Source organism: Mycteria americana, chromosome 12 (genome assembly GCF_035582795.1).
Source record: "Mycteria americana isolate JAX WOST 10 ecotype Jacksonville Zoo and Gardens chromosome 12, USCA_MyAme_1.0, whole genome shotgun sequence".
NCBI classification, from domain to species: Eukaryota; Metazoa; Chordata; class Aves; order Ciconiiformes; family Ciconiidae; genus Mycteria; species Mycteria americana.
Window position 1 is genome coordinate 5,524,330 of NC_134376.1, and position 24,315 is coordinate 5,548,644.

General features: G+C 38.1%; 2 protein-coding genes across 4 annotated transcripts in view; one reads left to right on the forward strand and one right to left on the reverse strand.

The window, feature by feature from the left end:
* The window catches only part of SDK1 (sidekick cell adhesion molecule 1), a 430,085-nt gene extending 410,555 nt beyond the window's left edge, over nucleotides 1-19,530 (reverse strand). The window contains exons 1-2 of the mRNA XM_075515084.1: nucleotides 19,470-19,530; nucleotides 17,830-19,203 (exon numbers count right to left, since the gene is read on the reverse strand). Coding sequence (XP_075371199.1) covers nucleotides 17,830-18,301 — 472 coding nt within the window. The 5' untranslated portion in view covers nucleotides 18,302-19,203; nucleotides 19,470-19,530. The remainder of the gene's footprint in view (nucleotides 1-17,829; nucleotides 19,204-19,469) is intronic.
* A 669-nt stretch (nucleotides 19,531-20,199) lies between these two features.
* The window catches only part of CARD11 (caspase recruitment domain family member 11), a 116,522-nt gene continuing 112,406 nt past the window's right edge, over nucleotides 20,200-24,315 (forward strand). For all 3 annotated transcript variants that reach the window (XM_075515468.1, XM_075515469.1, XM_075515470.1), the window contains exon 1: nucleotides 20,200-20,584. The gene's annotated coding sequence lies outside the window, so the exon portion shown is untranslated. The remainder of the gene's footprint in view (nucleotides 20,585-24,315) is intronic.

Below are 24,315 nucleotides of genomic sequence, written 5' to 3' on the forward strand. Positions count from 1 at the left end.
TACTTTACTTTTACAAGATCAAAGAAATTAAATTCCATCCTATAGGAAAGATCTTGGAGAAACATCTGATATTGTGCAAAATGTCAACAATCAATAATTTATCCTTTCAAACTGTAATGCTAGGATCTAAACAATAATCCATTTCATCCAAGATAAGACGGAAAAGTCACTCAATTTGGTAATGGTCATAATGGCCCCAAACATTCCAAATTTAAAACCATCTAGGACAAGAACTGAATATATAACTCTAAGTTTTTAACTAAAATCCAATATTTTTGACATGAGCCTACTTTTGCACATAGTAATTGGGTATCTCAATTCATTTAGACAAACTTTTTAAACCAGTACTTTTTAAAACCCCATTTAAAAATCTGAAAAGTAATGCTAATTGAAGATGAACAATTAAAAGCATGTGTTTTCAGCAGAAGACCAATATGCAAATTAAAATGTTATTAAAAACAAAACTAATGGATAATTAGCAAGCTATCCCTTGCTATATAATGACCTTTATTATGGTCATTAACTCTCAAAGCAGCAATAAAGTCAGAGTAATATTTGTCTACCTCCCAGAGACATGGTTCTCTACAAAGTTGAGGGACTAACGTGTACTTCAATGTATTCCACACGTATTTTCTTATATTGCCTTTAGTGATAATATATAATTTAGCTAACCTAATTTAACGTCAATATCAAAATAGCTTGCCAGAGAAAACCGTATGCTAGTTAAATATATATTTTGCCTAGTAGAAACATAATTTGCTATACAAGAATCCTCACAAAAAATAGTGACAATTCTCTGACAAAGTTTTCAAAATATGAAAACTGACTTAAAAAACCCCTTTAGATTAATAATTAAAAGTACCGAAAAAAAATTATAAAACTCCTTTTGATGATGAGGTCAATTTTTCCCATTGTTATGGCATTCATTTTAAGAATCCAAAGCTGTGAGTAGCAGATTTTTATATTATTAACATTGCCATACGAACTAGTCAATATAATAAAGTCCTAGTAAAATCTAATCAAACCATCTTCAAAGGTTTGGTTCTTCTGTCTTTATAATTTTCTTCAGTTAGACTGAGAGTAATCTTGTATTCATACACAATTTATGATGCACTACTAATAATCTGTAATAGAATTAATAGGGTAATTTCCTGGAAGTAAGCAGTACAGCTACAAGAGTATTTTTGTTGCACGGTTCTTTCAACCTACTATTCATAGCTAAGAAAGTACTTTAATTTCCCTAAATAGCTGTTCAGTAATACAGAAATATGCTTATTAAAATCTATTTTTCTTCCCTTAAATTATGTCATATTGTCAAATCAATACAAAAAAATGAATGATATTTGCAATATCAATGCAATATTGATACTGTGCAAGTATCCAGCACTTGCTCAGATTATTTTGCCTTGAAAGAGTTTGCATAGGTTAATTGTTCAGAACTTAATAAACAATTCTGTGGATGATGCATGAAGAGAAATAGGATCCAAGATGGTCAGATAGCCATCAAGACACTAAAGAAGATAAATGATGAGGGATTCCTCTGCCACTCTAATCACAGTAAACAAATAAAACTCTTCTACCTATCTCCAGCCTTGTAACAACACAGATCAGAGGGGATCCAGGAGAGGGTATTTGGTAAGTAAATACCCTCTTCAAAAAAGCGATGGAATGTGCCGTACTTAAGTATTACAACACTAATCCTTGTTTGATGTACAGAAACTTGTGGCTTACATGCAAACCCAAAGGTTCGATGTTCATTTTGATGGACAGGTTAGACTAACTGGAATCTGAGATGCTAAAGGGTGGAAGAGACAGAACTGCAAAGGCTTCAGGATTACAGCAGAGCTCTATCCCCCTGGAATCCCCAGAGACTGTTGCTCTAAGAAAACCCTATGCAAGAGCCAGCAGCTTTTAGCTGGTTTTCCTATTGAACTTTTTTCCCTATAACTTATAGTTTGTGAGATATGTATTCTATTCTCTGCCCAGATGGACAGTATCAGGAATTTATAGATAAGAACTCAAGAAAGAGCCTTCATCTTCCAGTGTGGAAAAAGCCATTTATGCAGTATCTCTGTTGTCTCCCACACAGGACATCCTTTCTGCTAATAAAAGTCCCTGCACTAGCTACAAAAGAAAAAAAAAGAAAAAAGAAAAAAAGAAAAACCCAACAACACAACAACAACAAAAAAACCCAACCAAAGGCAGGTAAAAAAAGGAGCAGGGGTAAGGGAAAGCTCTGGGAATATGAGCTGCTGGTTTTTATAGGAAGGAGTTTCTGCAGAAAGCAGAAAGACACATAAAGAAATAAGGTATCTTGAATTCTATCAATTATTTTTAAAATCATGGCAATTAGGGAAATTCCTTTTGCTTAACTTACATTTTTTGGACTGTGAAACACCTAAAAGCAGGATAAATCTAAATATCTGAGTTACTGAGAACACATATCTTTCCTTTGGATCTAGTGAAAGGAAAGGACAGAGTTTAGAATAAATACTGCTTTCTTATGATTGGGGATCTACATATTTGGAATAGACAAGTACAGTAAAATACAACTCACAGTTCAGTATTGCTGTTTCTGTCTAGAATACCATCATAAGCAACTGCATTTAAGACTTAAGACTTGGAAAAAATACCTAATTTTATTAAACAGCTCACACATGCTCCAGTAGAAGACTGAAGATTGTGGCTGTCTTTTACTAACTTGGTGAGCCATCAAACTGCTCTGTGCACCTTGCTAAGCAACATTAGTCAAAATGTACTTTTTTTTTTTTTGCTTATTATACACATGGAGATACAGTCTCATGTCTTGTCTTTTCCTGCTTCAAAAAAAAATTCTGTTTACAAAACCTTTTATGGTTTAAAAACCTTCCATGTTTTTGATCTTCTCAACAACCTGATTCTGTTTATTTTCTTAAGCATCTTGTATAAAGCCAAAATATAACGTTAAAAAAAAACCAAAACCAAACAACAAAAAACCCCACAAAACTGAAAACAAAACATGGGACTCCTTGGCTTTATTATGAGCTGCCATGAAAACTATATATCCCAAAAGACAAGTATTTGCATCATAAAATGCTTACATTTAAACTGACTTTTTACCTGGAAAGGGTATTACTTCCATTACCAATCTGAGTGAGTGGATAGACTAATTTTTCAGTTCCTGAAACCTGCTGAAGCACATCCTTTTTCACACACAATATCCCCCACATTTACTTACATGCAAAAAAATTAGATCAGAGTGACAGTAACAAGAGGAGAGCAATTTACACATCGACATTAAAGAACTTCATTGGAATTAATCTGCATAACTTCAGTAATACTTATTAGTAAACCCTACTGTATACATTAATTCCTCTGCCAAAAAAGTTTTAAAACTGTCCCAACACAACCGAAGATTTTAAATGCCTAAAGAAAAACCGTTGAGAATTTTATAATAGCAATACAAATGTTTAAAACTTATAACCCTTCAAAATTTTTAAAGTAAAAATCACCATGTCAGAGAATGTTTCTAACATGTAAGCTTTACTGAATATAGACTAAAACTAAAATCACCTACTTTTACACATCATGTTATTATATTAATAAAATTACATTAGTTACCATGTTCAATCAAGACATACAAATCGTAACCTTCCTTTTTATCATATTAGTTTAGGTGGTCTCTATTTTCCTCCTACCAAAAGGATACATTGTAATTAGCCCAATAACTTTTGCAAGTTCTAAAATATAGATGTGTACTATATAAGGGAAAAAAAGAAAGAGACCTTTTTATGCTACATGAATATGCAATAATGCACTTCATTTTTTTCCCCCACACGTTTAAAAGCACACTTAATAAATGACCAATAGTGATGACAGACCATCCTTTACCAATGACTCAAAGAGCCAAGGTTTCAAAGAGCTTGAAAACTGTTGCCTTTAACTGTTCCTTCAAAGATGGTACATCTGAAAGATCCAAACTCTCCGTTTCTGACAGAACTGCTGCACACACAGTGATATGAAAAAGCACAACTAAGTAATTGAATAACCACAAGTGTTTTGACTCTAACATTATTACATTTCAAGACGCAGATTTATGAGATTTGAGATCTCCATTTAAGATCATGCAATTTCACACAGTTTCTCTCAGTCAATATACAAGGTACAAAATGAAACTACATTTAGATATAGTCATAAACACAAATTATGCTTAGAAATCTGAAATTCAGCAATATATGCATTTAAATCACAAAAAATAATTTTATACCCCCCTCCAGTAAATTACAGCATCACACATAACAAGATACTGACATTAATGTCTCTATCTGAAACAAAGAAGAAATAGTCCTCCCTGTTGTATGTCATTTGGCTTAAGAACAGCATCTTAATGTTTATTAAGGTCACAACATTTTAGATAATTACTTCAATATCATTGTTTTCACATAGTTTTAGACAATTAAGAAAGACTATAAAGGAATATTATGTGTATAATAGCAACAACTATGATCTAAATGTGAAGCTAAAATTCTTAAAATTCCAATTTTTCTCTAATATAAAGAAAATAAATAGCCAGATAATTTTGTGGGGGGAAAAAAGACTAAAAGGTCTATATAATTAAATATGTATTGACTACACATAGCAGAATGAATTGTTTAAAACTCAAACACTGCACAAAGTTAAAAGTTTCAACTTAAATATCAGAAGCATTTTAAAATGAGTTTTGATAAATATATGTGAAATGGGAACAAATAAACCTCACAAAAGGAAGGAGGAGTCCTCCAAAATTAGTATTTTAAAAACTGACATGTTGTTAGATGGCCTTAGTTAAGCGTGGATGCTATTAATTCTATTTCTGTAGCTTACCTCTATGGTTTTTTTGCTTTGCTTTATCACCCCATTGCTTCTGCCAGCAGAATTTAGAGGAGCAGGTGAAGGCAACTGAGTAGGGGAGTAGGAACTAAGGGTGGAAATTATTTCTAGGACAATATTTTCCTTCTTACACTGCACCCTGCGGGTCACAGTTCTGAACATTATAAGGGTGCAATTATTTAACTCAATGCCAAATGACACAAAACATTCTTTCTGATATGTTAAAATAACCTGTTAAAAAATAATTATTAGAAACAGGATAGAGGCATTAAAATGCAATTTTGGAAAATATAATTATGCAAAGCACTAATATGCCTAATAATAATACGTTAATTTAAAACATCTTTCTACGTAGAGGTAATGCTTTGTCTACAAAAATCAGAAAAGTAAAAGAACTTCTGACCAGCATCACTAATAGGACTTCAGAGGGCTTGAACGCACTCAAGGCTTCAGAAATCCCCGCTATATCAATTGCTATGAACAGTTCTTCATATGTACTGTACATTCCATTTGTCAGCTTACTATGTGAGGTCTGAATAGCCATGTCTTCTGTTTTATTTGCCTTGATGCAGCATCTGACCAAGCATGCATACACACAGTTTATGCAGCATGTAGCTGCTTTTCCAGAATTTCAAGGCAGCTGAGACTCTTGGATGTCTGGAAAAGTGACTGAGAGCTGCAAATATGTATGAAATTGACATTTGCCTTTCACATGGAATATAAGATTTGACTCAATTATGGGAACTCCATATCTGGCAACTCCAGTACTGGTTTTGGGAGCTCTTTCAGTCAAGGCAGTCATGTCCTTAGAACAGCACTATATCTGGTCTTGTAATAAAATAAACAATAGCAAACATTTTCTTTCTTTTCCAGGTTGGATAATATCCACTGTCTTTGTCACAAGAGTTCCAACAGAACTCTTCTGGTAAACACACAGATATGGATGTCAATTAAATTCAACTCAAGTGTGAGTGACATCTAGATGCACTGCACATGCCCAACACCAACACTCACTAATTGGTTATAAAAAACATGCAATATGCCATAGTTTACCAAAGCACCAATGCCTAACCACTTAACGCTGCAACGAATTTCAAGTAAACATGAGTAGCTATGCTGTTAATTCTAATAAAGTGGCAGCTAACGCTTACTCTGCTACAGAGAACATTTGCACAAAAGCTGGTTTATCAGCAGTTATAATGTCCAGCTCTATAGAAAGATATTTAGAACACTAAGAATTCTTGTAAGAATTGTTCTTATATATAAGAACATTTGTTCACATATAAGGGTGGAAATCCAAAAATACTCAGCACTTATTTTTTTATATACAATATGAAAACTTCGACCTCATTCGTATTAAACCATCAGGACAGATATTAAATAATATCACTGATCATTTATTAATGTAATAACTCTTTTTGACCAGACTGCACAAGCACAAACCGATAGTTACTCTTTTCTTTTCTTTGCCACGTCAGCAGAGTGATCAAGGGTAGCTAAGCTTTTTGATATTACCCAGCTGCACTAGCACATGATGATTGAAAACTTCTGAGGATGTAACTTTAGCTGAGATCAGAATACACCCTAGCAGAGAGGTTCTTCCCAAGCTGAAGAGTTAAAACCACACTGATGTCACTGAGCCACAGAATAAAATTAGAAGATCAGAAATACTGTCTCCTAATTCACCTGCCACCAATTCATACTGAAAAATCACTTCCCTTTATTACTGTGCCAATGGGTGAAAGCTTTTGTATTTTGTTGTTTGTAAGTATAGAAAAATAACTCTGACTTACTGATCTTTGATTTAATCCTTGATTTATTAACCATCACAATGAAACTAACAATTTAAAAGGCAATGAAAACACAATCCTACTTAGTGAGAGAAGAACCTAGACCAAAGAATATCCTTCCTTTGTTGAGCCCATTTGGAAGCCACCTTCCTTGAGCCTATTTAGGGGAAGCCACCACTGTTTCTGAGGTAATTTTAAAAGCTCTATCTGCCTACAACTTCCTCTGCTGACAGTTTTTAGTTTCATTTGCCTGTGCTGTAGTTGTGGTTTAGCTGTGTTTATATCTCTCCTCACCGACTGCCAACTTATAGAGGAAATTGCCTATAGAAAGGAAATATTAAAACAGATGCGTTCAGCATAATGTCAAACATATAGGATAAATTGAAAAAAGTTTTATACCTCTATTCAGTCGAAGAGCATTTAGGGTGAAAGTGATACCACATTTGTTGGTGAAAGCTATTTTGCAGGCATCAAGCTCCCATTCTGCATTGTTATAGATGAAAAGTATCCATCTCTGCTCAGGAGATCAGGATGGTCCAATTGCAGAGCCATCTTATATTTTCTCACTGGCTGCTCCACTAATTTTTTTTATAGTGGAGCTCAACAATTCAAAAATGTCAAAAATTTAAGTTTTAGATCTTACCTGGATTTCTGCAACAGAATTAATAGGATTTGCACTCTTCACATTTTAACAGGCACAACAGTTAACATTGCAGATTTTTATTGGTATCGGTATGCCATAAATATGCCTGTTCAGGTTTTGGGTAGCAGAAGACATAGCTATATCCAGTATACAAAAGCTGAAAATTATACTTGTGAGAAACCTGAATGGGATTGACAAGGCATCATTTTAATTATGATACATTTACATACTGAATGTAACATCAAATTACCAGCACTTAAAACTTTTGAGTTTGACATGACTCTCATTAACTCAGAATTCTCAACTGAAGATTCAGAAAAATACGCACAAATATTTGACCCATTAAATGCTAATAATAAATCATATATAATGAAAATAATTAAATCTGGGGAAGACTGCTATCAACACTGGTATAGAGGAACTTGAAATAAAGATGTTAGGTACTACATAAATGACTTCAAGGTAAGTCTTCAAAATGCACAGGCATGAAATCTACCTTACTCTGTTGTTTGTTCCTACTTCAAACTTATGGATAAATGGGAGATTTATCCTCAGAGTCACCTGAGGTTTTTCTGCTGATGACTTCATTAAACAATAGCATCACCAGCCTATTTTGTTAATTGAATTAAGGCAGAATCAATTAATCTATTCTTCCATTTCCATGGAAAAAAACACTTTAAAGTGAAATTTTAGCCTTCTTGTATGGATAACTAACACTAGCATGATTAGGCTCTGTGAATAGGAAACACCTTCTCTCAGTCTATAAATTTCAAGAAGTGACTATGTAAATAATGTATTCTTTTCAAGACGAAAAAAACCTCACAGACCTCTCAACAGGGGCTTTAAAAGCTAAGAATTTTGCATACTAGTTCCAGGAGAGAAGATAGCATAGAACTTAAAAAAGAAAAAAAATTAAGATAACTAGAAAGAATATTATTTTCTTTTTAAAATATGTTATTTTTAAAGTGATGGTTGCACATGCTGATGCAGGAAATTAATTTAACAATAATGCAAATATTTTTCTCCATTTAAGACACGTCCGATGTTGCTCATGATAAAGAAGTAACTAGTTAATGTTTGTAAAAAAAAAAAAAATTCTAAAGGGAAATGGGAAATTGGTTGATAGCATTTAGCTTAAAATCTGGTGTTTGAAGTGGCATGTGTTAAAATGGTTTTAAAAAGTAACTTCAGTTACTCCCTTTTCAAAAACAAATCTAACTTCTTCATGGCAATAAAAATAGCAAAAGGTGAAACACAGGAGTTACTATACTTGATCTCTGCCTCTTAGTCTTATCTAACATTTTTGAAAAACAATGCCTGGGATAATCCACCATGAAACAATCTTTCTGATTATCTGTTGTGAACAAGGTCTTCCAGCACAATAAAAGCCCTGCTTCAGATAATACAAGTGTCCTAGAAAAGCTATTCTGTGTCCAGTTAGAGGATAACTAAGGAATCTGTTCTACATTTTGCACGTAGAATCAGGGGGTTTAAACTATCACCTCAGTCTTTTACTAGCAGTAGGCATTATTTGTGTTACAATAGCATGTAGGAGCAATAATTAGAGACCAGAAGCACATTGTGGTAGAGGGTCTATCAACCTGGGACAAGAAGATAAGCAAATAGAGGACAACAGCAAGACACACAGATGGGCATACATGTGAACAATGAGACAGTCTTCATCATGGGACAGCAGTATTTCCAGTGCATTATCAACTGAGCTACTGTAAAAGGTTTTTTATGCATCATAGGAAAAAAAGAGTGCTTGAAGACTTTAAAGGACGTATTTGCTCATGGACAAAGAGTTTCTCCTAAGCAAAGGGGACAGCAGGGAAAAAAGCACAACGGTGTTATTTTGCAAATGTTATGTTAACATGATAGGTTAGAATCAAAAATAGCGTGGCCAGCAGGACTAGGGAAGTGATTGTGCCCCTGTACTTGGCACTGGTGAGGCCGCACCTCAAATACCGTGTTCAGTTTTGGGCCCCTCGCTACAAGAGAGACATTGAGGGGCTGGAGCGAGTCCAGAGAAGGGCAACGAAGCTGGTGAAGGGTCTGGAGCAGAAGTCTTATGAGGAGCGGCTGAGGGAGCTGGGATTGTTTAGCCTGGAGAAAAGGAGGCTGAGGGGAGACCTCATCGCTCTCTACAACGACCTGAGAGGAGGGTGTAGAGACGTGGGGGTCGGTCTCTTCTCCCAGGTAACAAGTGATAGGACAACAGGAAATGGCCTCAAGTTGCGCCAGGGGAGGTTTAGACTGGATATTAGGAAATTTTTCTTCACCGAAAGGGTTATCAAGCATTGGAACAGGCTGCCCAGGGAAGTGGTTGAGTCGCCATCCCTGGAGGTATTTAAAGGACGTTTGGATGAGGTGCTTAGGGACATGGTATAGTGGTGGTCTTGGCAGTGTTAGGTTTACAGTTGGACTCGATGATTTTAAAGGTCTTTTCCAAGCTATACAATTCTGTGATTCTGTGTGATCCTGTGAATCAAAGTTTATTCAACCTCTTAATACTGAAGGAAAGGAAACAGTCCAAACAACCTGCAAGAAAAGTTAGTTGTACGTCTACATACACAGATTCAAGAGGACTTAAAATTACACTAATCAGTACACACATTTAGAAATACTGACAGAGAATTCCCCTTACCTCCTCCCACCCACTTCAATACTACAGCAGTGTGTCACTTGCCATGTGTTCCATGTTATGATAGATGTATTATCTTTGAATTGGCAGCATGGCATAGCACCATATATTTCTTTTCCAATCACCACATACCATTTAGTTATTTCAGAAGTATTTAGTAATTTCAGAAGTATTTAGTCATTAATGTCCTTTGCACTTCTTGCCAGATAAGAAATAAGAAACAAGGGACATTCCCCAGTGCGCAAGGAAGATAGTCATGACTGTGTTGTACTGAGTCTGTATTCAACACAAGTGTTAGGTGAGCAAACAGTACCAGTATAAGGAAATGCATTGTTTCGGAATGTCTAAACATTTGAAATATTTGCATTACAGTTCCATTATTTTCTTAGTACCTTCCCTTAAAAGGTAGCAATGCTACTGAGTAGATTTCCTATGAACTCAATGCCAAAAACACTTACCAAAACCACAACATTCTCAGCTAATAAATATACAAATTTAGACAAATAGGAATCTGAGGATGGAAGTAGTGTCTACCAGATCTTCTGATGCTTTGTGTAATAATGAGTTACAAACTCTTCAATTTCAGCCTGGAATCAATGTGGGACCATTTTGGCAACACGTACTGGAGCTATGTATCATTATTCTCTAGTTTCTGGTCCAAGAGGGCTATACCCAACAAATTATTTTTTAGATAACTTATTAGACCTAGGATTTTATTAGAAAAATATATGGCTTATGGCTTGAAAGACCTCAAAGTGGTTTAAAGAGACCTAAGGGACAATGATTTATCTACCAGAATCAACTTTCTCTTCAGGCTGCTGCAATAAAGCATGGAAATGTGAAAAACAGGATTAAGGATTCAAGTTATCTGCTTAAAAACTGCAAATCCTTTATCATTTATCAAGAATGACACTTCAGAAGTTATCTGGACAGTGTGACATAAGATTGTACAATCCACTTCCACATTTTGCATAAAGGGGTGGTAAAGACTTCCTTTTATCAGAGTTGTTGGAGCTCATACCACCATTTTTACCTGCTAAATCTGCATATTAGATAAAAATGTTAAAAAGTAATACCTGTGGAATTTGCAACTTAAGTTACAAAGTTTCTTTTTTTAAGGAAAAAAATATTATTCCCATTATAGGTCTCGAGAGCTGAGATATAAGGAGATTAAGGGGAATATTCATATTACCTAACTTTAGCACTTACATTACAAGCTTAGAATAGGAAGACTTTCTTTAGGAAGACTCCATCTAATGGAGGGAGAAACTCACTTGAAGGGTCTTTCAGAGGAGAAATCCAAAGTTAAGTTTTCTAAACCACCCCTTTAAAGGCACTAACCTTTCTATTTTCTACCCATGAACAGCGGCCTCCACATGTTTGTAAGAAGTTAGGCAGCGTACATTCCCTTGTGTTTTGTCTGAGTCTGAAAACTCTCTAACAATTTAAACTGATCTTAGTGATGGCTGCCAGGATCATGCCCCGTCACCTCTTTTGCATTGTCCCTGGTGCCTGTGTGACCTCAGTTTGAGCTAGTTCAGGGAGCTAAACAGCTGAAAATTAACTTTAAAAACACTGCCCTTAAAAAGCCTAGATCTACATTTCTGATATTAGTGAGGGTGCCGTTTGTATTACACCTCAGGGGCATTTCACAGATAAAACATATAATTAACAACAGACTAGTATATACTCTAGTACTAGATTTATTATTTTTCATAGCAAGGGCAGAACAAAAAATAACTATTAGTAAACCAAAAATACTAATGCTTAAGATACAGTATACAAATATCATGTACATCTAGAAGCCAAGAATTTGTATAATGAATGAATCTTACAGAAAGTCATATATGTTTAAAAGTAATTAAGTTGCACAATAAATTAAAAGGTTCTTCCCTTCTCAGCCATGTAACCCCTTGAACTCAGACCTGCAAGTGCTACATGAACTAATTCCTACAGAACTTTCCTATAGATCTTCCTATAGAAGTCCCAGGGCTGTGACATTTCAAAAACCATGTCCATAAAGGAACTGGAAAGTTTTACGTAGGTGAAAAAAAATTTCATCCCATCTATGTAACACCTATTTATAACCAATAAACTGAGAAAACAATACACTTCTCATAATAAAGTCTGCCAACTACTACATATCTCAAATTTAATAAATTTAACTAGGCTACATGTGAGGCCACTTATCAGAAGAGTCCTAGGGAATGAAAATTATGAAATTGTCTGAAATAGTCTGTAACAAGACCAGAATCAGCACAGGCAGAAATAATGCCAGAAATTCCAACTTCTTCGGGAACAGACCTTTCATGGAGTTGTATTTTTGTTCTGCATGAGCTATATGGGTGGTGAAGGGTCATCTTTGAGGCACATGGAGAGAAGAGTCTTTATTCACTAGAAAATACTCATTTGATAGTCAGAAATAGAAACCAAGTCTCACCAATTACCTGCTTTCCAGCTGTAATAACTGTAAGTAGTCTAATCCAATGCCACGCTATAGCTGCTAACAGTTCTTCCTTTAGTCCACGCAAAAGTCATCTTGTGCTGATTTTAAAAGATTTGAAGTAAATGAAAGATGGGGCCAAGCACTGACAAGAAAACAAAATACTGAAAAACTGATCAGTAAGCAGTATTCAGTCTTAGTTCTGACTAAGGTAGACAGTAAAGTAATATGTATCAATTTAAACTTAATCATAATTCATATGCATAAAGAATTCAGATTAAAGATGCACAAGCAACCTTAGTTCTGGCATTTTCTAATCTCTGCACACATCTTATAAAAAATATTCTAGTTTGTGTGTTATAACTTCAAGGAAACACAATTTTGAAAAGACCAACAAATCATCAAATTGTTAATTAAAAACTATTTAAATACATATTATGTGTGTATATATGCAGAGGGAGGAAGAAAGGTCTATTTCTGCAATGAACTCAACATGAACAAGATTTTGCTCCATGAGGAACCTGATGCCTCTAGTCTGCCCACAGCCTTATTACAGCAAAAGTGTCCCAAGTGAACCAAATAACTAGTCCATTCAGAATGTGATGTTCAGGTAAACCTGTATACAAAGTTGCTAAATGCATAAAAATGTTTTATTTTAATCAAGAGTGCATTCAAGGCTTGTACATAAGTGCTGGTAAGAACAATCCCTCTGAGGCGTACAAAAGCCCAAGCCCTTCACTTAACAGCTTCCTAATAATTCACTTTAAGATTGTTTATTAAAATTTCTCTGGTTTGTTTAATCAGTCAGACAATCTTCAAAATATTAGCCAATATTTGTCTTTGCTATTCAAAATATAGGACTATGCACGAAGATGACAGAACCTTCCAGAACAACCTTTCAAGGACTATGAGCCATGGACACAGACTGCCTTCCATTCTTCTTCAGTGATGTGAAAGTCACATAGCATACCTCTGAGACTGAACTACCACAACCTCTCTCTCCATACCTAGGTCGTTCCTGATCTAAGCATCTTCTGGTAATGCATGAAAACAACATTGATAAACACCTAGTACATATGGTCTTCCTTCACCTCTAGTAGTACTGTTACACTGCGCTCTCAAGAAACTATCTGAAACACTATACTTAAAATGTTAATAGGTATGTATATCTATCTCTTTGAACTTGCTTGGAGAAGTCTTGAGAATAAGTCATTTTTCAGCAAAATGTAAGCATATAAACGAAACACAGATTTACCACAGTAGGGAGAGTCAGAAGTCGCCTGATATGGCCACAGCAAAAGCCCACTCTCTGAACCCCCTTTCTGATAAGACTAGGCTTGTATCTACTCCTCCAAATCAATTTTTTAATTATTATAATTATATACACAAATAATTCACCTGTTTAAAGACTAGCACATACTTAAAATGTTAATCTAAAGAAAGGGAACACAAGAGGTAAATCCAATACAAATTAATGAGTTTCCAGTAAACAGTAACAGAATCTTTTGGAATTAGAAATGCATCATTCTACATTTAATTCAGAATGCTTTTCACTCTCCAATAAGTATTGCCCTCACATTTAACCGTCTCTCTGTCCTTCCAACAACTAAATACTCGATGCAAGCTGCTTATCATCTCTGCATCTAATGCAGTTTGAAATTTGCTTGAAAACACTTCCTACACTTAGCATATTTATAAGTTACACCAGATCAAATATTTGAATTAAAAAAGTTGGGGCCCAGAAACATTTTTTTCTATCTTCCATGTCACGGCTTCTGTCAAAGCGTAATAGATATCAATATCACCTTAAATGCACATTCAGGTACGTGTAGAATTCTGAATTACAGATTTGATCAAGTAGCATAAAAAGATTATATTTCCATTGCTGTAAAACTAAGAAAAAAATCAGACAAGCTTCTCTTTCTTAATATTTAAAGATACCCATCTCCTGGTGGAGAAGCTTAAAGCTTTGCACTGCTTTTATCTATTTTAAAATCATTCTGAACAACAGCCATCAATCTGAAGAAGTATTTTGTGAGTATTCTTTTACTCTTCAACAAAAGTAAGACATTGGGAAGGTACTTAAATCCACTAAGATGCATGTAGAGTAGCCTCTAGCAACTTCCAACCTATTTAAATAAGCAGAATTTTTCTATTTCCATACATTTTAGTAAACATTTTGTACCTCAGTAGGCATCAGTGTTTGTTAATCTTATACATAACTAATAAATTCCAGTCCTGCAACGAGCTCTGTGTATTCAACAGGACTATGCCCAGGCATGCCAGACCACTGAGCTAGAGGTCACTGCAGGATAATGTTCTTCTGAGTACAGTAGTTACTTACTGTATCGAAATGATCCACTTCTGCCATCACCTTGCAAGTTCTGATTTGATAATTACAGTGATTATCAATTAGCACCTCATCACTATTTGATGACACACAATGACTTGAGGCTAACTGGTACCTAATACTCAAATTTAACAAAAATGCCATGAAAAGAGGCAGCAGGGCAGAGGTTAGCAGGCATAAAGGACTGAGTAAACAAAGAAATGTGCAACAGTTTTCAGACTCTTACAGGTTAATTTTCCTGACAAGCTTCCCATTCACAGATGGGCCAATGTGGTAAGCCGGGTGAAACACACAGCAGTCTGAACAGGCATCTGTGCAGATCTGCAGCCATTGCAGAAGTGGGAGTACCACTCTAGGCTATGCTCATGGGACAGGCCACAACCTTTGCCATCTGTACGTTTCTTCCACCCAGAAAATCACTCCCGTAATGAGAAGATCTGCACTAACAATACTAAGATTCGAAGACGATACTTTATTATTCAGTACAATAAGCCACTGTATGTTTCGTAATAATTAAATTCACTTTGAAAAGGAAAAAGAAATCAAATAAATCGTTATGTCTAATTATGTAACACAACTACCAGAAGACAGAAAAGGTGAAGAGCTAAGTACAGACTGAATTTACAAGTGGTTTTATCTACAGTTCGCCTCAAGATCTGCTTTTACATGGATGATCATTCAGGTCTAGAGAATACTCAACCAACCTGTTGCAGCTGAAAACCTTTTCTTCCATTCACCTTGCAGTATAAGACACTTAATCTCAATGACTTCATCTAATCTGTTTCCTATGAACTAAGAACCTGCATTTCAGTATGCCTGAAATATTTCTTATTTCTTTAATGCTGAAATAGTTATTATAGAAACATTATAGCATAGTATTATGATTAATTCAAAATAGCCATGGCCCATATATTTAGAAAGTTCATTTTTTATCACATAAAAAGATTGTAGTCATGTAATTCTCTCATGCATATGACCACATCATTCCATTAAAAACTTTCTGTGGCTGTAGCAGAATTTCCATTTTCATGAAGGACTTTTATAAAAATTGTCATCTTCTCTCTAAAGTAAATTTTTGCATGAAAATGATGAATGTATTAGAATCCATTAGAATTCAGAGTACAAAAAGAACCATAAGTTATAAATGAATACAAATTTTGTGAAAACCTCATAGATGCACTCTGCATTAAGACCTCCATGCTGGTTTATGTGTCAAAGAATTTTTAGAAGACTAACTGTAATTTGCGTTTTCTGCATTATACAAAAATAAAAATGTCTTTTGTTTCTGCATTATATAATTGTTTTATCTTTCATTGTTTAATGTCTTCTAAAAGCCATCCCTTTATCTGCACCAATATTTCTCAGACAGAATGTATCTTATTCTCTTTGCTTCCCCTCCCCCTCCCTAAATACTGATGGGTAAAACTAACTTGGTGTTAGGACTTTTCTTTAGGATAGTTTGTAAACACTGCATAACTCCCTGAGATATGTTACCTAAAACTGATACTACTGCAAATGCTTAGTAATCTGAAATATGCTATCAAAAATTTTTTCTATACTATGTGCTAAACAAAAGTTTCAATTCACTTTTTAATCCAGTAAGATGGCTAGTGTACTACTAAACCACAGAAAACTGTTTTACATGGCATCTAAATTAATTCCTGAATCACTGGCACCTAAAACTGCCTTATATGAAAAATTTTTGCATTTTTAATATAAACGGCAAGAATCATTGGCATTTGTCTTCCAAAATGAAGCATCATGTTGGCATCTATCAACAACTACCAAAAGAAAAAAAAAAGTGGCGTGAATTTTAATTTGCAGAGGGAATTATTTCAGGTATGTCTTGCTTCAGAATAACAATACCCAGTTAGGGCTTGCAGGCCTCAGCATAAGTAGTTTGGGAATAGCAGTGACAGCATAAACAAAGCACTGAAACAGGTTTATGAGGGTGGAGTCCATTATTAAACACTAGATTAAAACTCTTCTGTATCCTGCGGCTCCAAACTTTCCGAGGATGTGGTAGTAAACCCTGAGCAAACTACAGCAGACTTGGCTTATAACCCCCCTTCCTCAACACACAAGCCCATCCAGTTATTAAAACTGAATGCACCTTTGTTCCCTATGAAATACTTGAAAACAAAGAACTAAAACACAAAGACCATTCCCCTTCATCGAGTATTAACTTCCGCTTTTAATAACTAACTCGTCGTCCCACACGATACAGTTCTGCATTGTCCAACACATACCACTTCAGTCAGACAATGCACACAGCAATAAAACTCAACCCAGCAAAGAAAGTGAAAGCTGCGTTTGTTCAGCATGTTATTTGGCGCAGCCAACTGTAATGCTTCTGCCTGCCATTTATTGTTTACTCTGTCAAAGGATTATTAAGAATTAAGCTACATTTGGCGATTTTTTGAGCAGGGAATTTACATGCGAAGTGACTGACACTTGATATTTAAAGTCTATTGGTCGACTCTGACCCTTCGTTTACAAGTGACTCATTTGACTGCAAGGATCTCTGATGTGGGAATGCTCAGATACGAATCAATTGCAGTTTTTGTCTCGGGTAAATGTTACTTGGCAATCCAAAAGAAATGAACAATGCTCGAACCGAGGTTCACACAGGATAGTACTCATATGTTTAAAGAATTCCTTTTACATGCCTGATTTAGTTCTAGTCGACGGATTTATGAGTCCCCTTCTCCTAATAACTTATCTCAGTGCACAGTGTTTTTAAACACACACACACAACCAGCAGTTAACTCTTTTGCTGCCTAAAAGAACGGAAATGTACGGACGTATTTAAGTAAATTAAAAAAGCAGGTTTGGTCCCGACAGGGCTATTGATTCTCTCTGGGAGGTGGGGATAGGGGAAGGATAGGAGGAGAAAGGGAAAGAAACATGTAGGTACAGTTTGAAAATCCCTGCTCCATAAAGAAACGATTGTGTATGAGAAACGACCATTCCTACACGAAATCAGCTCAGTGCGAATTCTGCAGTTTACCTCTGACAAAGTAAAAGGGTTTCTCTGTACCCGAGCGAGATTCCCTTCCTCTTAGAAGGCAGATGCAGCATTTCTATAAACAAAAATGTCTCTAGCCCTACCTTGTGCCAGTGCTTGCAACATGTGGAGCTGAAGCAACAGAAGCGCCCACCATCCCCGACAGAAGATGAAACAGAAGTTTAACTTTATCATCATTCCGCCTCGCCTGCTATTCCTTCGGGCAATAATTTCGCGATCCACCTTCCTTTCAACCGTTATTGCCTCACTGATCCCCATCCGATCCGACTGCCTGCCACTCCTGACAGCGCTTTGGTCATTGCTCATTCCGCACCCCGAGGCCGGGCTCTCTTTGGTGGGCTGGGAACATCGCCCGCTGCCTTTGCCCCAGAGTTTGGGGGGAGCTGAAGCCCCCACTCCACAGGAACGGCGGGCTCTTTGATTTGTGCTCACTTTGCATGCAACCCGACAGCAGCACTCCGTGTGCCTCCCGGTATGATAATCGCCACCTAAGTCAATGTTTCTTGTGGAGGTATTGATTGCACCAAAACAACCAGTCAGAAATGTGAAACACATGTTTCTCTGCACTGTCACATCCAATGCCTTCAACAGAGAGGGAGTAAGTTTATTGGCGTCAGTATTTCAGTAAATCCGGATCCTTCAGCACATCGCTAACAGAAACAGAGAAAGACTGATCCATCTTAGCCACCAGCAGACAATCCAAAGAGTACCTTTCATACCGCAACGATGATGGAAACTGTTACCCCTGTGATCTTTATGAAGCGTGGTGAGTTTTCCAGCGTGTGTCCCATTCTCCTGTAAAAACCTTGCGATGGAAGTGTTAAATTCTCGGGGGGGGGGGGGGGGGGAAGCGTCAAGGGAAAAAAAACCTAATTGAAAGTGTCTCGCTATTCCTTGCGCTAAGGATTTATTTCAGACAATTTCAAGATTAGCCATGCAGACAGGCTAGTCTCCAGATATCGCCGCAAAGCTCTGCATAGTTTATATTAATCCGATTTTCCTTTGGATACAAATCTCTACCGTCAATAGGAGGGTTTGAAGGGTCCTCGAGCAGGTAAATTGAGCAGCTCTGGCTGCGGTTCCAGCTCGCCGTGCAGTCAGCCACAGGCCAGCGGCGGTGGCACTTGAACTCTCACGTTCAGCCGGAGGTAGGGAAAACCTCAGTTGATCATATCTCCCTCCTCCTCGAAGACTGGTGCCGATCTCTTTCTTGCAGGGAGACCACGACAAAAATCACCTCTAACATGTAAAGCGCTTTTCTTCTGGCTGGCTACGGACGCAGCAACGAAACAAACCTTCCGCTGGATAGTGTCCGGGGCGGGGGGAGGGAAAATCTCCCGAAACAAACAGCAACAAGGTGAAATCCTTCCAGCTTTGCTGAGAGGGACTCCTGCTTTCCTTGTTTGTGCAGCCCAGGGATCCTGGTTCTTCCTCCGAGCGTCTCTCCCTTACAGAAGCTGTAAACACAAGAGGGAAAGCGCTATCACAACAGCAGCAGCGGCGGCAATAAAACCGTACCGAAAAAAAAAAAAAAAAGGAAAAACTAAAAAAAAAGCACTGGAGGTTTTACATTTAAACAATGCATCGGGTATTGTTTCAGTCCCGCCTTCCGTAAAGGGAAAAGTTTCGTGGGAGATTCCCTCCCCCCCGTATTAAAAGGAAAGAATACGAGTAGTTATAAAAGAAGTACACCCAGGATAAACGCAAGTTAAAAACAAAGCACCTAAGCGCGAAGTTGATCAAACAAAAATCTTGTCAGCTCTCCCCTCCCGCCCCCGAAAGACAGCCTGAACTTTTCTTGCCTCCTTCAGCACAAGCGCGGTTTTAACCCTCCCCTGGCAGCAGGCTCGCACGTCACCCGCCATCCCTCCCGGGCTCCTACCTCGCCGTCCCCGCCCCGCGTCCTCGCTCCCCTCTCACCTCCCTCAAAACCGGCGGACGCGCTCCCCCGCCCCGGCCGCCGCGCCTGCTGGCTCACCTCCCGTCTCCCTTCACGTCTCTCCCGCACACACCCCCCCGTCTCTCCACAGCCCGCCGTCCCCCCGCCCCGCCTCATCCCACCTTCCCCTGACCTACACCTCAACGGGGCTGTGTCTGTGTGGGGGAACATCCTTCACGGAGCTGAGGAGGGAGCTACTGGATGGGGGGGTTATGTGTGTGGAACTGTCAGGACTGGGCGGCGGGGGGGGTATTTCAATACACGTTTGCCCGCCGGCTCTCCACAGACGCCGGAGGAGAAGCCCCCCCGCACACACAACCGCACACACACACACGCTCTGCCCTGCCGCCAGCGCGGGACCTGCCCGCAGCCGCCTCGAACGCTCTTCGCCCCAGCGCTCCGCTCCTCCCCCACCCCCTCCGGCAGCACCGCCTCCAGCCAGGCCGCTGATTGGGCGGCAGGCGCGCGGCGCTCGGAGGAGGCGGGGGGGGAGCGCAGAAGCCGCGCTCGCGCAAGGCGGGAGGGACGTTGTCCCGCGCCCCTGCGCTGACTAACGGCCGCGCGCGTGCCAGCCTGAGGGGACGCGTCACCCTCTCGTCCCCGCGCTCGCTAACGGCCGCGCGCGCGTGCCCCCCTGAGGGGAGTTCGTCCCGCGTCCTCGCGCTCGCCGGCGGCCGCGCGCCTGCGCGCCTGGCGGGACGCTCTGCCGCGTCCCCGCGCTCGCTGCGCCCCCTAGGCCTGTGAGGAGGCGCCGCCGCTGCCGCCCCTCTGCTGTGGCGGCGGTGGCTGCCGCTGCCAGGGGGCACGCCAGGCACGCCCAGGAAGGCTGGGGTGCGGCTGCTTCAGCTCGTGCATTCCCAGCAGCTATTCTTTTTGTCAGCGAGCGAGGAAAATAGGAGGTATGTGACAAAACCAGGGAGCCTGGAGGTGCAAATTAACCCCCCTTCCTGCTCTTTGTGTTGTGTTTAATTCGGCCTGCGAGGTTGGCAGTACAGCAAAGTTTCTGAGCTTGGTTTGGTTTTATTCAACGAGTTCAGCGGATGCTTGAGTTGAAGATTGGCAGCCGGCTTCTGCTCTTTTTTCCTTTTTGACAAGCTGTCTCTCATGATAGAGTCATGCAGGCAAACATAGTAAATTATCACATCAAATGCAAGGTCATTTTTTGTGTTATTAACGGCTGGCATTACTGGTTTCTGACTGAGGTATATTATTCAAGAAAGCACCTTTTTCTCATGCCTCTGTTATTTTATAGCATCAAAAAGGTAAAGTGTCTTCGCTGTTTCCACGCCACCCCAGTACAGGTGAACAGCATTTACTGGTTCCGTGGCAGCATCTGCCTTGTGTGTGTAACACATGCCTCTCAGTTGCACCCTCTGCTATCCAAGCCATCAAATCCATGCAAACTACTGGTCAGTTTTTCCTCCTGGCCCTCCCTTTGTCTCTGACAGGTAAATCTTGTCTGCCAGATTCTCACCTGCACTGATGCCTGCTTCTTCTAGTGTCTAACAGGTTATTAAGGTTTATGACATCCATTTTCTGCCCTTCCTTCTTCCCTGTGTATGAAAGCTGGTCACACCTATGCTCAAGAAGTTGCTGTACTTCAATTCTTCTCCTGTTCTGTCACCTTTTCCTGGTAACTGAAAGATATGAGCCGTCTCTTCCTTGTAGTCAATAGAGTGTAAATAGCGATTCTGTTGTATCTCTCACATCACACTTTCCTTTTTTTGTGTGTAGACCACATGAATAATTATCTACAGATATCAGGACCCAGTGCTTATGATTTTCCCTTCAATATGTCCGTTTTGAGAACAATGCAAAGTTGAACCTAGATTGTTTTCAGCTGTGTTGAGAACTGACCTCAAGGAAGTAACAATCGGTTTGTAATTACCATTGTGCCATTAATAGTAGTTAATTTACTGCAGCATGGAGAAACTTTTGATTTAACTAGTAATTTTGGGTGGGACTGATTTACCTTAACTGGAAATTGAAAGTATATTTAATTGTGTGTTTGGTGGTTGGTTATTTTAAGTCCAGTTAACAAAGGAGCTTTGGGCTGCTGATGGAAACTTTAGTTTAAGATTTCAAATTTAGTTTGATCTCTAAGAAAGTCCTTGGTGCTTCCTTATCAGTTCTAAAGGAGGGAATTTGCAATGGTTATGTTATTAATGTCTAAATTCTGCTGAAAGTGTCATTGTCAAACTGTTAAGTTTTAAAACCAAGATGCTACAGAAGAGAAATACTAATTTCTGTTACCTTGTTTAATTTTAGTGAAACCTTGTTTCCTCTTGGAATTAATACACTTTCCTTGAGGCACTTTAAATCTGTTCAACGTGCAAACATAAGAATAGGAAGCTAACCTATTTTCATCATTCAGGCCTTGCTTTTTAAAAATCATTTAAATATGGTAGTATCTTTTATAGTTGCCATCTCCACATTTTGGGTGAAATGTGTGTTATTTCCTTATTTTTAACAATAACCGTGTCCCTTTGACATGCCACAGAGGACAACATTTGTGGTGTTTGTTTGGGTTTTTTTTCCTATTTGCTTTGGTTGCAATAACTGTACTTAATAGTGTTCAAATTAGAAAAAAAATTATCTGAAGTCTTGTTATCTAGATTAGTAAAAGCATTTCACCATTTTACTACCTCTGTTCTGTACCTGCTTCTTCACTCTCCTGCATGCGTGTAACAAGTGAGGAACTAAACCGTTAAACACGCAGCAGGAAGACTAGTAGGAGAACAGCTCTCCCACCTGAAAAAGCATAACAACAAATCTGATGCTTATAAAGACAGAAAAAAGGAGCAGATGGGTTTTCAGGAATTTTAAAAGTAAGTAAAAGAAAAGAAGCAGCAATGTAGTTACTTTCATTTAAAGGTGGAGAAAACGAGGTAAAGGAGTTTTTCCAATGACTGTTGTGTTCTGCAATGAGGTGTAAATGTGGTAAATCTTCTAAGGGCTGCAGACTTTTGTATAATTAGTACAGAATAGGGGGACATTTTATTTACAAAAGTGGTGAGATAATGAGACAAAAGAGAAAAGAATAGAAGGGACCACTACTCAAGACAGGCCACTGAATGAAAGGCAGCTTTCTAGCCAAGAAAACAGAATCACGGAACTACTTCCAGAGGAAAATCTTGCCAATGTTACACAACCTTAATTCTTAGTTTCCTTTTACAAGACTTAGGTATAGCTTATTGATTCTTTCTAGCATTTGGAGTTTAGCTAAACTTCTTTCGAGAGAGCATTCTCATGGACAAATAATTTTATACACTTTTTTGAGAGATGCAGCAGGTTGTTTTGATTTAGTGTACCTCCTGATGCAGTCTCTGGTTCTTGCAGTCATTGATGGTAGTACCCAACTGGGGTGTAGATTATACCAAACGCAAAGTTTTTTCAACCAGGTAATTGCTATGGTTTGCTTACCTATTTTAGTCCTGTAAGCCAAGTACTTATATTGCATTCATTCTTCTACCAAAAAAACCCAAACCCAACAAAACACTGATTAATTTTGTATTATGTGGTATTTTCCACCAGTGCACTTTCTTGGATGATGACTTACTCTACCTGAAAAATTTAACTGGTAAAGAAAAAACCCTTACCAAAAACTTTGAAAATTAAATGGAGAGAGATATGAACACTTTAACAGGCAAAATCATAATATACCATTGCAACCTAAAGTTAATATTCTAGTAAGACCTTCATGTCAAGTAATGTAGAACAATTAATATTTCTAATTCCTTGGATAGAAGGGTTTCCTATAGAAGGTATAGATCATGTGAGTACCCTGAAAACACTGTTTTGTGATTTAGTTCTACACTTCCATTTTCCTTCACTCAAAAACTTAAAGTGCAAAACTCAGGGCAAGCGATTACATTGACTACCACATGCCTGTCCCAGAAGTTTTTTATATTGTCTTTCCTTTTCTCCCAAGAGGGACAGAGCTTAGAAAACAGTGAGTATGTGAGTAGAAAGTAACTTGCTTTCAAATGGGATTGTTTTTCAGCATACTAAATCAACCTGAATGCAGTAAACTATTGGGAGGGGGCTAAAATCTTCCTTAACAAAGGTATATTCCCAAGGGTCACTAGGCAGCTGCTTTGCTTTTATGGTGTAAATATGCTTCTACATCAGTAATAAACATTGGAAGAGAAGAAAAAAATTATCACATTACATAGCTGGAAGTCTCAGGGGAAATATTAAACAATGACTTCACCATGCTTCTGGAAGTATCTTCTGCAGTGGAAACCATTGCAAGAACAAGAATAACTCCCATTAAATTTTACTGGGCTTAAATAACTTAATATGGTGTCAGTTATAAAGGCCCAAAACGAACAGAATTACAGATTTTTGTTTTCTCCATGTGGTTTGAATTTACATAAAAGAAATTAGAATTAGATTTATATACCTCTTAGGTCTGATTTTAAATTCAGAAATGCAAGCAAATTCAGAGTTAAATTCCTTCACTTGCTGCTTAATATGATTGTGCTTAGGAGTCCAGGAACAGACAAGGTACAGTTCTAAGGCACAGCGGTAAAAGTTGAGGGCAGAGTGAATAGATTGAAATGTATGTTTCAAGGCTTTTATGAGTCTAAGAGCTATCTTGATAGAGGTGTGGCACAGCTGTGTTTAT